The sequence below is a fragment of the Magnolia sinica genome, chromosome 2 (assembly GCF_029962835.1).
Source record: "Magnolia sinica isolate HGM2019 chromosome 2, MsV1, whole genome shotgun sequence".
NCBI lineage: Eukaryota > Viridiplantae > Streptophyta > Magnoliopsida > Magnoliales > Magnoliaceae > Magnolia > Magnolia sinica.
In genome coordinates, this window is record NC_080574.1 from 90,606,141 (window position 1) to 90,623,450 (window position 17,310).

At 38.8% G+C, this 17,310-nt stretch overlaps 1 protein-coding gene across 1 annotated transcript in view; it reads right to left on the reverse strand.

Annotated features, from left to right (window-relative positions):
• The window catches only part of LOC131237259 (synaptotagmin-2-like), a 46,305-nt gene that overhangs the window by 13,660 nt on the left and 15,335 nt on the right, over positions 1-17,310 (reverse strand). Inside the window, exons 2-7 of the mRNA XM_058234947.1 lie at positions 12,312-12,410; positions 12,129-12,179; positions 11,903-12,026; positions 11,088-11,206; positions 10,780-10,881; positions 10,578-10,652 (exon numbers count right to left, since the gene is read on the reverse strand). Of these exons, the coding sequence (XP_058090930.1) occupies positions 10,578-10,652; positions 10,780-10,881; positions 11,088-11,206; positions 11,903-12,026; positions 12,129-12,179; positions 12,312-12,410 (570 nt within the window). The remainder of the gene's footprint in view (positions 1-10,577; positions 10,653-10,779; positions 10,882-11,087; positions 11,207-11,902; positions 12,027-12,128; positions 12,180-12,311; positions 12,411-17,310) is intronic.

Here is a 17,310-nt window from a genome sequence, read left to right on the forward strand (position 1 = left end):
TAACATGTTCTACTATGATTAACACATCATATGACATGATTAAAACAGCAAAATATATTAAAAAAAGTATAAATACCTATTTTTAACGAATTTCTGAAAAATGGCCCACCGAGCTTTGATTCAAAAAAATCTATAATATAATGTGTTTTTCTATCAAATACCTAGCTAAGGTTGGTCGAAATTAGTAGTAGAAAGAGTTAGAAACAGTTTGGAAGCAAGAGGTTTCAAAAAAACAGCAAAAACAGAGCTTAAAAAAAAAAAAAAAAAAAAAAGTTACCGTTTCTGGCCCGTAACGGCCCGTTTCGGGCCGTTACGCCCGTATCGGTCCCGTATCGGCCGATACGGGTACAAAAAATCGAATCGGCCGTTTCGGCCCCGAAACGGGTAACGGTTCGCACCGTTACCGTTACGTATCGGCCGATACGGCCGATACGTAACCGATTTGGCATACCATGCAGGTAACGGCCATTATAGGGGCGTAACAGCCGTTACCACCCCTCGTAACGTTTTCTTTTTTCAGGAAAATTTCAGAAAAGTATGGGAAAATCCCATTTAATAAGAGGATTGGAAATATGTATTCTTTTCTAGTTTTGTACATGTTTATGACAGTGTAACAGTCCACTCTTTAGTAAGAATTCTGCCTCAACATGTTTGTTGATTTTATGAACCTAACAGGTTTGAATTGGCTACAAAACTTCTCTAGTATATTTCCTATATTTGGGGGACCATTTGATGCCAAAAATCGACCTTGAATTTCTATAATCTATCGGCATTCATCCCACTAATGTTATTGGCAAAAAATTGTGCTCATTTCATCATCGGACTATTAGATCGGAGGATATTTATTGGATAGTGGAAGAATGAAAAACATTCAATGGTCTTATTTCAAAAAACAAGTGTCCACAAAACAACAATTAAATACATGGGCCATTGGCTCGTGGTGTAGGATACCACGGCTACGCGCGGAAGCTTGACGTAGCTAAGGAATGAAGGCTATGTCCTAGAGGGAGTGGAGGTGATTAGGATCAAATAAAATTTATGCCAATTAAATCCAATTACCTACTAAAACTATTTTCCAATTAAAGTTAAATAAAACAATTTAACACTAAGACCTCCAAGACAATAGTAGGTTCAATCAGATAGACTATAAATCATATTCCTATGAAGCAGCTAGTCTATATGTACGTGTGTGTGATGTACTAACTATCAACACCTATCATTCATCTAATAATGCATACATATAATTCATCTAAACAATCACATAAGCATAATTAAACAAGTGCTCAAAGACAATCCCAAGCATAGCCATGTATAGTGGTTCAGTTTCCCTACTCCACTCCCGACAGACACACTCAACCCATGAGTGTACCGGATTTCACTATCAAATGTTGTAAATCAGGTTCACCTCTAACCTTTACAATCTTAAACAAGGACCGGCTCCCTCGGAGACTTATGTGGTTTTCTATAGGGTCGCCACAAACCTCAGTCCTAATCCAAGGACCTACGTTTACTCCCACCGGAGGCTCCCTCAAAGACTAACAAGTACACACCCGTGTCTAATGGCCTACACAAGGACTTTGATTTAGGTCCTATACAAGAACCAATGTTGTCAAATTGCATATGTGATTGCATGCGATTAGCATATATTGTTCGCATATGCGATCGCACAATTGCATATGCCATAGCATATAATTTTTTTTTAATAATAAAATATTAAAAAATTCTTAAAAAATAGGTAAACTTGTCTAATCAGAACACATGATCGGATTGGTTTATTTTAATTATTTTATTATAGTTTGAGTGTTTTATTAAGTTATATATTTAATTATTTATATTATATAAATTTTAACAAAACAATCAACAAGCTAAATTAAAAGATAATTAATTATTAAAAACTTCGAAGAAAGAAATTTTACTGATAAATGGATAACTTGAAACAACTTATAAGTTACAACTTAATTTACAAAAAGTAAGCACAACTCACAAAATACGAAAAATAAACATACTTGAAATAATTTTAGAGAGATTAGAGTAAGAGAGAAAAAGGTGTAAGAGAGAGAGAGAGAGAGAGAGAGAGAGAGAGAGAGCTTTAGAGTAAAGAATAATGATAATGGAGGTGATAAGAGTGCCTATTTATAGGTAAAAGTTCTCCAAATTGAAAAAAATAAAAAATAAAAAAATGCTTCCACTATGGCTCTTGGGAAATATGCCATCACATATGCAGTATGCGATCGCATACTCGCACATGCGATTGCATACTGGTCGCATATAAAAGTATGCCATGGCATACTTACCAAGATCGCATATGCCATCATGGCATATGCGATTCAATCCACAATATGCGCATATGCGATCACATTTGACAACAATTATAAGAACCTAATCAAGTTTGGCAATCAAACTCTTACACTCAATCTTACACAAGGAAGGAGTGTGAATGGACTCACTCAATGACACCTAACTTGTCGAATTGAGCCCTGTTGATGCGCCGTCTTGGGTTGCTTGATCGATGTTCTCCCATGCTTCAAGTAGCTCCCCTTTTGCTCCCCCAATCATGATGACGACGCTTTGTCAAGGCTACAGCTCCAAGATCAAACACCTTGCATGTAGTGCTCCTTTAAAATGACCAAGGTAATGGGAAGTAGGTGAATCTCCTACAACTAATGGAATGTTGTAATCCTAGGGGATTCCCTTATATGAGTATTCTAGAGGATTTAGACAAAGGGTATACCAATATGATTGGGTCTAAAACTCTAAAAAAATGGTGGAGTTCAAGCTCATCTTCAAGGTGGAAGTTGGAATTCTCATTCAAGTGTTAATCTCAAGGAAGATGACTTAGAACTTATTAGTTTAGAGGCTTAGGATGGGGGATATGAACATGTAAGCGCCTACGCTTCTATTGCACCAAAACTCATTAAAATACCCAAGAACCAAATGCGTTATTATAAGAAACCGATTTGCAACAGCTAGTTAACGGTTCTATCGATATGATCGAAATGGCATTTGATGGGATCGAACCCTTTGTCGATCCCATCAAGAAATTCCAGATATATCTTTGTTAGTTGTTAGACTCATTATTCAATCATGTCAAGTGGACTTTCAATTGGATCGAGTTATATTTATAGTCTGTCGATGGGATCAAGACCACTCAAAAATAGTTGTTTTGAGCATACAAGTTCAAAGCAGCTTTGTACCCCGCATAGCCATACTAATCATGTTCCAATTAGGCTCCTAAAGCTAAGGGATGATCAACAAGGCATACCTATTAAGGTTGGGATGATCTAGAGGTTCAAGAGTTATTTTGGATCAAGGTTGGGGTCACCAAGGCACCTCGTATACTTGTTCTTTACTCCTTAATGCTTATGTCCACTTGTGTCTTCGGTCTTCAGCTTCCAATAGCTCAACCAACTACATGACACACAGACTCACGTGATTTACAAATAAGGTGAACAAATCAGTGCACTAACAATCTCCCCCTTTGTCAATTATCTGACAAAAACCTAACCTAGACAATGTCATGGTCCACACCAATGACATACCAAAACAATACAAGATATTAAATCCAAGATTACAAAGATTTACAAATTTAATACAGAAATTGAGACATGTAACATTAGCAATGCTCCCCCATAATTGCTCCCCCTATCTTCATCAATATTTGCATAAATAAACAAATCCTGTAAAACAAAATTTATTGTTTTGGTGGGACTTGATCTTTCTCCTCCTTTTTGCAGTATTTGACAAAGAGTAAGTTCCATAGATATTCCAATAAAAACATGATCAAGAACAACTCTTATAAGACAAATACTAACAGGGAAACGAAGGGTGCATATAAACATTAAAACATGGAGCATGCTTATTATGGTCATTCAAAAGATATACCAAACAAATTAGGAATGCCCAACGATAGTTTAAGCTAAAAAAACATATGATATCAAAATCCATTAAATTTAAAAGCTTAAACTATAAAAAAAAAAAATTTATTTATTTATTTATTTATTTATTTTATAATGAGGCTACTTGAGTTTAACTATTAAGCACAAGATAAGGCTAGAATCATCAGATTTTCCTACATGCTCACCATGAGGCCGAAATCCTCAAATTTAACTATAAGCTCATAAATGAGGTTGAAATCCTCAGTTTTATCTGTACGCTCACATATGAGGCCTAATCATCTTATTTAACAATTAAGCTCTCATAGACCTTCTAAGCTCACCTATTCCTCTTCACAACCCACTTGAGTGTGAATTTCCTAGGACCCGGAAGATGTTCGGGAGGGAGAATGATTTTCCTAGTTTTTTCTCCCTTAGATGATTTCTTAATTGGAGATCTATGTTCGGTGGGTGATTTATCTATGTTAGTCCTACCCTGATTATCATTGCCCTTGATTAGCATTGACTTGGCCTTTTCATTAAGCTAAGCAATTAGAGTTATAGCAACACCTTCATCCGATCGGTCATTTTAGGAAGGGTTGGAAACTCTCTCTTTTTCGACAATCCTTTAGGGATGCTTCTCCATTGGTGTGCCAATTTCTCAATCATAAAAAATGTACCACTATGCTTTGAGATTGAGGTGGATTGGGCCCTTTTTAAAATAACGTATTCAAATTTAAGGTGCCCAACATCTCCACAAGCATGGCACACGAGAAGTTTTTTGTCTACTTCCAAAAGTAGACAGTTCTTTTTGGATTACCGAATGGGTATAGGCAAAGATATGACTCTCAAGATCAAATCCTCTATTGTCCCCAAAAGCCCATTCTAGATTTACAAATAAGTTAATGTTATTTGGTAACCTTAGCTTTCCCCTTATAGGAAAACATCATTTCAGGGCTCCTTCGAATCTCACTCCGAACGATTAAGCCTTTCAAGAGGAACCCACTCTGATACCAATTGAAATTTCATGTAATAGGATGCCACGACTATACGTGCAGAAGCATAAAAGATTTATGGAATTAGGGCTATGTCCAAGAGAAGAAGGAAGGGGTGATTAGAACCAAATAAAATTTATGCAAATTAAATCCAATTGCCTACTTAAACTAATTTTCAATTAAAGCTAAGTAATTTAACACTAAGGCTTCCAAGCCATTAGTGGGTCCGATCACATAGACTACAAATCATATTCCTATGAAACAACTAGTGTGTATAAGATAGTGTGTACATGTGCATGTGCAATGTGCTCACTATCAACACCTATCATTCATCTAATAATGCATACATATAATTCATCTAAACAATCACATAAGCATAATTAAAAAAGTAGTCAAAGACAATCCCAAATACAAGCATGTATAGTGATTTGGTTTCCCTACTCCACTCCCGGCGGACACACTTAATCCATGAGTGTACTGTATTTCACTATCGGAGGTTTTAAATAAGGTTCACTTCTAACCTTTACAATCCTATATAAGGATCAACTCCCTCAGAGACTAGCGTAGTTTTCTATAGGCTAACCACGAATTTTAGTCCTAATCCAAGGACTTATGTTTACTCCCGCCAGAGGCTCCCTCGAGGATTAACATGTACACACCCATGTCCGGTGGCCTACATAAGGACTTTGATTTAGGTCCTACACAAGAACTTAATCAAGTTTGGCAATCAAACTCTTACACTCAATCCTACACAAGGAATAAGTGTGCATGGACACACTCAATGACACTAATTTGTCAAATTGAGCCCCGTTGATGCGTTGTCTACAGTTGCTTGATTGATGCTCACCCATGCTTCAAGCAGCTCCCCTTTTGCTCCCCCGATCATGATGTCAATGCTTTGCCAAGGCTTTAGTTCCAAGATCAAACACCTTGCATGTAGTGCTTGATGAGGACATCTCGCACACATGCACGCCCCACCTACGCATGTATGCAAGGAGGAGGGTCCCACCATCGATCTGGATTGATGACGACGTCCAAGGAGGACCTCCTAGTTAGGGGGCTGCATTTTGGTTCGTTGGAGTGGACCCGATAGTCATATGAATCCCACAATGGATTCTCATGATCGTGACCCACTATTCTAATTATCTAGTACTTTGGGTTTTGCTTATTATTATTATTAGGAATATCATGGACGGTTTAGATTGCTTTGATTAGTGGTTATTTTTTATTACTTCGTCGCCAAGTAATAGGTTGCGAACATGGAACGAGTTTTGGGGTATATGGTTTTATTATAAATAGGCACTCCTTGTAGTCTTTTTCATTAAATGAAGATTAATAAAATTGCTGCATTTTTCTACTCCTCTAAATCTCTGAGTTATGGAGATTCAATTGAGTGCGAAACCCTCCCTTCTTCGAAGGGCTGACTACCGTGGTGCGAAGCCACACCTACCCCGATTCACCCCCACCTTCTTCCATCTATATTTCTCGTCCTACAAGCATTCCATTTGCAAATCCATCAATATTTGCAGGCGTTTATCCATCTACAACAGATTTCTAGAATTTGGCCCTGCAAGAGGGCTAAAACTTCGGCGGAGCACCAAGCACAAACCGCGCATCGGATCAAGCTAAGATTTGGAGGTTTTGGAGTCCATCCCTGGCTGACCAGGGCCAAGGTGGCCTTTTTTTAATAATGGGCCCCACACACGTGCGGCCGGAATCACACGCACGTGCGTCTGAGCCATTGCTGTTGTCCATACGTGCGGTACTTCTCTGGTTCGTCTCTCCTATCTTTCACTCCTCTTTCACCCAAAATCCCTAAACCTAACCCTAAATTACTCTAATCTCCAATTTTATGCCTTTTCTTCAACCTTAGGGTTCTCCGAATTGAAATTTCTGAATCCCTTGGATCGAAGGAATTATTTCTGTGCATGTGTGGATGAATTTACCCTCTTTTGATTCTTGTTTGGTCTATAATTTTGATTGATCCGGCCCTAACATGTGTAGGCCTGGATCCGCATAAGATTCCCCTTGATTGAGTGTTTGAACTTTTTGTGTGGGATGTGGAATTTTGTGTAATTGTTTCTAAACTAGTGTGTTCTAAAGCCTGAACATTTTGCACATCATACTTGAATTTCATGTCCTGCATCAAATTTGGTATCAGAGCCAAGTTTTTTCATAGGGGAATGCATTGCATTTTTAGGGTTTAGTTTATTTGTGTACATTATACATCAAGTATCATCATATAGAGTTGTTTAGAGGTCCATAATTTCTGATATAGGCTGCTGAATTTTCTGCTATCAGAAAATCTGCATATCTCTTTGCTAGATTTTCTGTTGACAGATTTTTTTAGGCAAATAGGTTGCTAGAAATTTAGTATTGTGTCGTTTTCTCCATATAGAGTCCTATATGAGCATTTAGTCCTATCTAGGCACATATAGTCGTAGTAGAAGGTCCTTAGATTGAGTTAGTAGTTGTATGTCCACACGTACAGGTCGTGGTTTTGGCTTGCACCCTACACTAAACATGGAGCAATTGCAAGAGTCAATGAACAAGCTGACCCAGTGGTTTGAGTCTTTGGGTAGGCGCTTGGAACACCGTATGGACCAACGCTTTGAACAGCTTGATGTGGGCATTACCCAACTAGAGATCTCCGCCAAAGCAAACCCCACCATCGAGGAAGATGCCCAATCTCAGGCAAGTAGTCAGAAGGATAGACCAAGGAATAGAGGTAGCCAAGGAATCGGCTATGGGCGCGCATCCGTGCACCCACCCCGTGAGGGACATCAAGACCACTATGACCCCGATGCGCAACGTCTCAAAGGAGTTAGAGTATATGCCCCCACGTTTGATGACCAGTTGGACATTAAAGTTTTTCAAGATTGGTTGGCAAACATGGACCACTTTTTTGAGTGGTACGACATGTACAGCCTTGTTGCTAGAGAGAGTGCACCAGAGGCTAATGTAGAGTTACCCACTGAGGCCATTCCGGTAGTGGATGAGTTTCGTGATCTTTCCTGATGACCTACCAGATGAGTTTCCCCATATGAGGGATATACAGCACACCAAGACGTAGGACACCATACTACCTATAGTCGAGTTTGCGGTTAATAGTTTTGAAAATAAGTCCATAGGTCTAAGTCCTTTTGAAGTCATTACTGGTTATAAACCTAGGAAACCTATTGATCTTGTCCCTATGTCACTGTCCCATAGGCCGTCAGAGTCTACAGAGTCTTTTGCGCATCACATTCATTCTTGGCATCAAGAAATCAGGCAAAAGATCATGACTAGTAATGAACATTACACACTTTCTGGAGACCAACATAAACGTTTCAAGGATTTCAATGTAAGGGACTGTGATGGTCCGCATCAAGCCAAAGCGGTACCCTTAGGGAGCCATTCGTAAATTACACGCGCGTAGCGCTGGACCATTCAAAATTATAAAACGAAACGGTCTCAATGCATGTGGTAGATCTTCCACTTTCCATGAGAATTAGTTCCACATTCAATGTGGAGGATCTAGTTGTATTTCAAGGAACCACTGATACATTGTCCAGCCTGTCACCTAACCATCCTGATTCCCCAAACTTTTTCCTTAATTCATGGCCCTCTCCCGACCCATCTTCTCAGCCTCTACCTCTCATACCTACCATTCCCACACCCAAAGAAGAGATAGAGGATATTCTGGACCATCAGATAATATCCACGTCAGACGGCAGGTTTCAGAAGTTCTTGGTCAAGTGGAAGTCATGCCCAGCTTCAGACAGTACGTGACTCGCTGAGGAGCTTCAGAGACTTGATCCTTACAACTCGAAGCGGTCCAGGAGTTTTGTTTCGCTAGTGGCGAAACCTTCGCAGCCGGGGAGAATTTATGGGGACATCTCCCCACCCCCGCCCCCCCCCCCACACATCCACACGTATGCAAGGAGGGCCCTGCCATCGATCTGGATCGATGACGACGTCCAAGGAGGGCCTCCTAGTTAGGGGGCTGCGTTTTGGTTAGTTGGAGTGGACCCGATAATCATGTGAATCCCACCATGGATTCTCATGATCGTGACCCACTATTCTAATCTAGTACTTTGGGTTTTGCTTATTATTGTTATTACGAATATCATGGACGGTTTATATTGCTTTGATTAGTTGTTATTTTTTTATTACTTCGTCGCCAAGTAATAGGTTGCGAACATGGAACGAGTTTTGGGGTATAGGATTTTATTATAAATAGGCACCCACTTTAGTCTTTTTCATTGAATGAAGATTAATAAAATTGTTCTGTTTTTCTGCTCCTCTAAATTTCTGAGTTGTAGAGATTCAATTGGGTGTGAAACCCTCCTTTCCTCGAAGGGCTGACTACCGTGGCGTGAAGCCACACCTATCCCGATTCGCCCCCACTTCTTCCATCCATATTTCTCTTCTCGTACAAGCATTCCATCTGCAAATCCATCAATATTTGCAGGCGTTTCTCCATCTACAGTAGATTTCCAGAATCTGGCCCTGCAGGAGGGCTGAAACTTCGGCGGAGTACCACGTACAAACTGTGCATCAAATCGAACTGAGATTTTGGTAATTTGGAGTCCATCCCTGGCCGACCAGGGCCAAGGTGACCTTTTTTTGAATAGTGGGCCCCACACACGTGCGGCTGGGATCACACACACGTGTGTCTGAGCCATTGCTGCTGTCCACACGTGCAATACTTCTCTGGTTCGTCTCTCCTATCTTTCACTCCTCTTTCACCCAAAATCCTAACCCTAAATTACTCTAATCCCCAATTTTATGCATTTTCTTCAACCTTAGGATTCCCCGAATTGAAATTTCTAAATCCCTTGGATCGAAGGAATTATTTCTATGCATGTGTAGATGAATTTACCCTCCTTTGATTCTTGTTTGGTCTATAATTTTGATTGATCCGGCCCTAGCAAGTGTAGGCCTGGATCCGCATACGATTCCCCTTGATTGAGTGTTTGAACTTTTTGTGTGGGATGTGGAATGTTGTGTAATTGTTTCTAAACTAGTGTGTTCTAAAGCCTGAACATCTTGCACATCATACTTGAATTTCATGTCCTGCATCAGTGCTCTTTTGAAGTTACCAAGGTTTTAGGAGGTAGGTGAATCTCCTACAACTAATGGAATGTTGTATCCTAGGGGATTTCCCGAGTATCTAATAATTTTTTCTTCCCACTTTCTTTCTATTTTTCTTTATTGATGTCTAATATTTTCCTCCTTCTCCTCTTACTGTCTTTTTCATTGCAACAGAATACATTCTATTTTATACACAATTGCCAGAATCCAAATATGGTGTATAAACAGAACACTTGATTATTCGATGCATCAACCAGTACAAATTAACATTGTTAGCCTCACCTCATGTCCTAGATAGTCTGAGAGCTACATTCTACTCTAAATAAAAGTGGGACTAACTGAACTTTTGAAATCCTTATTTGTTTGCTAGTCCTCAAAATCTATCAATTGGACATCCAAACTGTCTTAAAGAGGTAAATAAACAGCAAAGGAACCAAACGTGCTCTAAGAAAAATAAATCTGAACCAACAGCGTTTTGAAGTGATATAAGCGATAACATCTAATTTAGACAATTTGATTAAGATTGCATATAACAAATTCCATACACAATCAGTACCTATGAAGCAAGAGAATTGTAAGGCCAGCAATTACAGTACAGAAATACCACGACACATAACAATAGAAAGGAACATGCCTGAACAAAGCTGTACAGACCCGGAATTGCCATAACATCTGCCCCCAGAAGTTTCAGTCCAAAATCAACATGTGGCTGTCAACAAAGGCAACAAATCAAAAGGAAAAGCTAAATTGAAAATAAAAATAAAAATAAAAAGGTCCAGCAAGAATTAAACATTAAATATCAAAAGCATCAAATTGATTTACCAATTTTCACACACCTTATCCATAAGAGACACCAGTATTTTTGCAAAGCAAGGAAAGCTTGGGACCAATGGTTTCAGGGTAATACGTGGAACAGCAAAGACTTGCAAATCAATAACCTGAAATTTACTAGCAACAAGTAATTAAAATGCTAATAATAATGCATAGCAATATTCTTCTTCAAAAGAGAATGTACAGCTACAGCTAAACCTTCAAGTTGGCGAGTTTAGGCCATTACAATTAGTATCAAGGAATACCAAACATCTGCTATGATAAAGATTAAATATTGAATTGATCTCCATGAGACATCAAATAAATCAATAACCTGAACAGTTGCTTTCAGTCCAAATGCTTTAACTGCAACAATGACATTTGGATTTGCAGCCCATTTTAAAGATGGCTCCAGGATTAGCTCTTTCTCATCGGTGGTGTAAACTTTCATCCCTGGACAGAATTAAATCAAATAGATGAGTGTGCATAGTCTCAGTGAACATGTGAAAAACCAAAGCAATAAAGAAAAGAGAAACAGACACAACACAAGCAATCAAGGTTGAACATTTAAAACATAGAAACTAGGATTTTGTCAAGCAAATGAAACTAAAATGTGTATGCAGTAATCACCAGAAAGATATCTAAAATAAACTGCACAACAGCAACTACAAAATGAAGATTAGTATTAACTATCATGAAACATGTATTGAAAAACTCTCTAAGGAGAAGACGCCAGTCCACCAATGAAAGCCAGAAAATAAACATCAGCTAGAGAGGGATAATGTAAAACGAGTCAAAGACGCCCACAAAATATATAAAGATAGAGAAGAAATCAATTAAAAAAACTATTCCCTTTCAAAATCATCATAAGAAGAAGTTACACCCACTCTATCTTAAACTTCTCCTTTGCTTGCTTTATCACCCATAAAATGGTAGGAAAAGGTTAATAAGTATTAATGCCTGGAGATTGCTATTTCCTTTAAAAATAGCTTACATGTCAGAGGCTTAACAATGATGCCTGATATTAGAGCTTTTTCATTTCAATTATGAAACTAGCATCGACTTGTGTTGGAATAAACTTCTAAATCCAAGAACAGTGAGCAGAAAACTTGGGAAAAAGATTTTTTTTAAAAAAATAGACGAACAAACCTTGAAAAGTTGGCGGCAGGGTTCCCAATGTTAGGGCTTCAAATTCAACTGATTCAAGTTTATACTTGGCAACATTCTCAGCAACAATTGGCTTGGCAATTTCCTTTGCAGTATTGCAGATTGCCTAAATAAGAAAAACATTAGAATTAATGAAAACCATGTTGACAGCTAGTGCTGATTTGAACATATTTAAATAAATTGGAAGAACAGGACCAAACCCACATACCTTGTCCAGATAAGGCCACATAGTTTCAATAAATTTGTTTAGCCAATCAATCTTCAAGAAGCAAAACAAAGGATGTGATTATTTGAAACTACAGTATGAGACAGATATAAACATGGAATTTCTCAAATGAAAAGCATAATAAAAATGAACTAGACAAAGAAGCACTAAAACTAAAAGACATACTCGATCAAAGTCTGGATTTTTCACCCATAATGGTATTTCAAGCATCATGCGCTGCAAAGTTTGGGAGTCTAGTTCAACAAGTGGCCGAATCGTAGGATCCTAATCAAGTCAACAGTGAAAATCTGATTAGAGTAGACAAAACCTTAACATGCATAATTGAATTGTTCTTGAAACTAGCATCAGTCAATTCAAGGGTCCATTTGGAGGCAACTTCCACAAGACGTGTTTTCCTGCAAAAGCAAATCTGTTTCAACTTTGTTGGTCAATTTTCCGAAAATGAATCTGAGGCAAGTCAGAATTTTGTCAAGGTGATTTTCTGAAAACTAATCTGAGGCAAGTGGGCTTTTTAGCACCTGTTTTGACGAGTGGAGGGCCAAGCAGGGTTTGCGAAAAGTGCCTCGCATCACACCACAAAAAGGAGCCTGACACAAAACGGCATTTGGGCATCAAATGCCCCTTTTTGAGGGTGTCTCCAAACGGATTCCAAATGACAAGAATGCAGAATGCATAAGACGGTGGTTGATTCAACTTGCACACATGTATAAAGATGTGTGAGCGCCAGTCTCACAGGGAAACTTAATACTTCCTGTAATTTTGCGGTGCCGACTGAAGCAAGTAGATCTCCAATCACAAATGTGTATCAAACTTGATCACATGTGTGAGCTACATAATGACTTGTGTAGCCCCACATGGCCAAACATGTGGGAGAAATAAGTGTGAAATTAAGTGTGAAGTTGTTTTTTTAAATGTTTTAAAATAAAAGGAAAGTCAAAATTCCCCACTTGAGGGTTGCTAGAGAAGAGTATTCAAGCGTAATTTGGACTCTCTCAGATTACATTATGGCTTCTTTATTATAAGCAACACACCATAACCTCTCTTTTGGAGTGTAAATCTCTTTCTTTATTATAAACACTAGCTGCCACCTTTTTGACACAACCCAAGACTGGCCAACCCCTTCAATCTCAGAAACCCTAGCTGCCACCTTTTCTACACAAAACCCAAGTCTACTTTTGTCTAGCCCTAAGATCCTCAGCATACATACCCAAACAACTAGATCTAGAACCCTAGATAAAATAAAATAAAATAGAAAATCATACTAGGCTCGAAGCACATATTATCAACTGTATGATCATTAGACTCAGATCGTAAAAACCCTAATCCCTACTCAAAAATTTTAGATCTAGCCCAAAATCTTGACTGTAACCCGAAAACTTTTACGTCCACCTTCCAACATAAAAATCCAGCCCATCCAACCCTCACAAATCTCAACCAAACACACTGAAAGCCTTTACATCTTCACCAGCAACCAAACCAGCCTTCAGAGCTCAGCCATTCAGCCCTTGAGTTCTAAATTTGTGCATCTTCCTTCACATCAATGCCTAGAAACATTTTTTGTGTAGAGATCCGTTGATTGGACACATTTGTATTCCAGATCTGTTTTTCAGATTTGTTGATAGGAGACATCACTCAAGAACTGTATATGCAAATCTGTTGCTAAAGAAGTACTACACTTCAGATCTGCTATTGGAAGAGTTTTGTGTTCCAGATTTCATGGGTATCTACTGTTAGAGACAACATGTGTTTTTTATCTACTACTGAAGCGTATTGTATCTTAGATGCGTTTGGGTCTATTGTCGAAAGCATTCTGAGATAATATTGGGATCGGTTTGCTGCTGATATGTTTTGGTGTTCCAGATCCGCATTTAGATCTGTCGATCCACATTTTAGATTTGCTGGCGAAATTGTTCTGTGGTAAGATTTGTTGTTAGATACGTTCCATGTGCCAAATCAATGAAATAGATCTAGCACTGGGGCATCTTGAACACCAGATCTACGTTCAGATCCATTGTAGAAACAATCTGTGTCACATCTAATGTTTTGGGAATTGCATGCACATGAGAAACGGTACTTCCTAGTCCCCAAATGGAGGGTAAAACCAGAGATAAGATGACAAAAACCATGCAGAAGACGACGGAAATGTACACAAAACAACCACCATCATCATCAAAGCCTTATCCCAATTAAGTTGGCTAGCTACATGGATCCTATTCCGCCATTCCACTCTATCAAGGGTACCTTCAGTTAGATCATAGGTCATTAAGTCTTTGCTTACTACCTCCATACACGTCCTTTTGGGTCTTACCCTTGCCCTTTTAGAGCTCTTCGTCTTGTACCAACTCACTTCTGACCGGCGTGGTTCTTGGTCTCCGTTGCACATGACCAAACCATCTAAAGTCTACTTTCCCTCATTTTATTACCTATTGGTGCTACTCCTAAGTTCCCTCGAATGCATTCATTTCCAATTCTATCCTTCCTCATCTTGCCACTCATCCACCCCAACATCCTCCTTTCAGCTACACTCATCCTATGAACATGCTGTTTCTTAACTACCCAACATTTTGTCCCATAAAGCATGGCTGGTCTTATAGCCATCCTATAAAATTCCCTTTTCAGTTCGAGTGGTACACAACAATCATGTAAAACTCAAGAGGCACGTCTCTATTTTTTCCTCCTAGCTTGAGATCTATGGGCAACATCCTTCTCAATCTCTCCACTCATGGATTATATACTGAAGGTATCAAAAATGGTCATTTTGAGAAACTTCTTCGTCAGCAATCTTAACTAATTCCTCATTTTCACTCCTTTTGTTACTAAAATTGCACTCCATATACTATGTTTTAGTCCAACTAATTTTAAATCCTTTAGATCCTAAAGCACCCCTCCATAAGTCTAGTTGTGTCTATGCCCTCCCTCATCTTGTCAATCAAAATTATGTCATTAGCAAACCACATACACCATGGGATCTTTTCCTGTCAACAAGTACACCATCGCCCTCCAAGTGGAATGCCGTGGATCAGGCAAAACTGCATGCTGCTGCCCGTCGCAAAGTACAAGACCTTGAGCAAATGCTAGAAGCCAACAAAGCTGAAGAGAAGGTTGCCACAGTCGAGGCCAACTCAGCACAGAATGTGGCGAGAGATGCTCAAGATATCAACCTTCAAGAACAATAAAAGGTCACCAAGATAAACGCTAAAATTGGTCAACCTAAGGCCAGTTTAGAAGCCATCGCTGATAACTCTCAAACCTTGGTGTTCTGTGAAGCAGAAGTGGCTGATCTAAAAGGACAGCTCACTCAAGTATTGTGGAGAATGTCCAAATAGGTCTCAAGTCAGCTCTCATCTTCCCCCATGTTGGACTTATCTATTTCATTTGTCAAGAAATCATATGTTATACTGCATTTTTACTGAAACGGGGTGGAATAAAATGGTATGTTTCGTAACCAGTGCTGTGTATGAATGAGATGATAATGCACAACATGATGCATGACATAATGCATGGCATGATGTGTGGCATGATTTTTTTTTATTTTTTTATACTTTGGTGTCTTATACCATTACAATATGCAGTACTTGACCATTACTTTATTGTAATAGACAGGCTTTAATCAAATAATGCATTAGGTGAACTAACAGGCCTTAGCTAGGCAATGCTTGGCTGTTGTGTGTGCCCTTAGCCATAGCAATTTTAGCTAATCGAGACGGACCTTTACCCTGCTCGGGAAATTCCACGGCAGAGATGACACTTGGTCATGCTTTCAGCCTCATCAAATTAATCGCACTTCACCAATTGGACACGGTGCTTGGCCATGAGTGGGATAATCTTAGTTATGGGCAGTGTTCGAATTATCTCTGATATTATCTTTATCTCCAGCTCAGCGATACCGATAACGCTAGTAGTATCAGAAAATCTAGGTATTAGCAATGTATTGCTAAGCATCGCCAACGTATGAATATCACTAATGTATTCGCCAATATTTTCAACTATGTAAATTCTAGGTGTCGCTTGTATTGCCAATGCATCAATATCGCCAATGTATCACCAAAATTTTCAACTATGAAAATTCTAGGTGTCGCTTGTATTGCCAATGCATCAATATTGCCGATGTATCGCCAAGATTTTTTACTATGAAAATTCTAGGTAATGCTTGTATCATAAGTGTATCGACGATATTTTAATAGTAAATTTTTATTTCAATTTTTTTTTTCATGGGCACATGGATGTATGTAGTGTTCAATTTGTCATTGATAATATCTTGATATTATCGATATCGCAATACGCGCGATATTGAGACCACAATCTTTCGTTTCCTTTCCAATTGTTGATGATTTCTTGGTGAAATACCATTTGTTGATATTTTGCAATACCAATGGAAGGTTGGATGGTTAAATAGGCCGGATGGGATGGTTGGACGGTTAAATAGGCCGGATGGGATGGTTGGACTGATTTCTTACAATAGCACATACTTTTAAGGCCTCATTATATGGAAACTTGTTATATATGCATTCTTTTTACAATTTTTTTTTTTTTTTAATTTCTAAATATGCAAATATGTCCATTTTAACATCTCCTAAAGTTTCGCTGAAAATTCCACCGTTTTTGCCATGTTTCCCCGCGTTTCCGGTTATCAACGATATTATCGACGATATCGATATTGTTTCTGTATCCCTGGCCAGCGAAACTTGTAGCGATACCGATACTTCGAACACTAGTTATGGGTGCCTAGCCGTGAGTGGGATAAATTTTAGTCTATGTACCAAGGTAGACCTTAGTATAATGGCACTTGGCCATAAAATGTGACGCTTAATGGGGCGTTTGAGCATGTCATACAACACCTAGCCACGGTGTAGGTAGGTCTTAGTTTTGTAGTCCATCACTTGACCATTAATAGCAATTTCTTAGTGACAACAAATGTGGGCATCAGCAATAAAGATAGTGACCGAGCCATAGATGACGCTTGGCCATGCTTTTAGCCTCATCAAATTAATCACTCTTAACCCATTGGACATGGTGCATGGCCATAAGTAGGATAAATGTTAGTCTAATGGTGCTTGGCCGTAAAATGTGACACTTAATCATGGGATGTTTGAGCATACCACACGACACCTAGCCACAATGCTGGCAGGTCTTAGTTTTGTGGTCCTTCACTTTACCATTAATA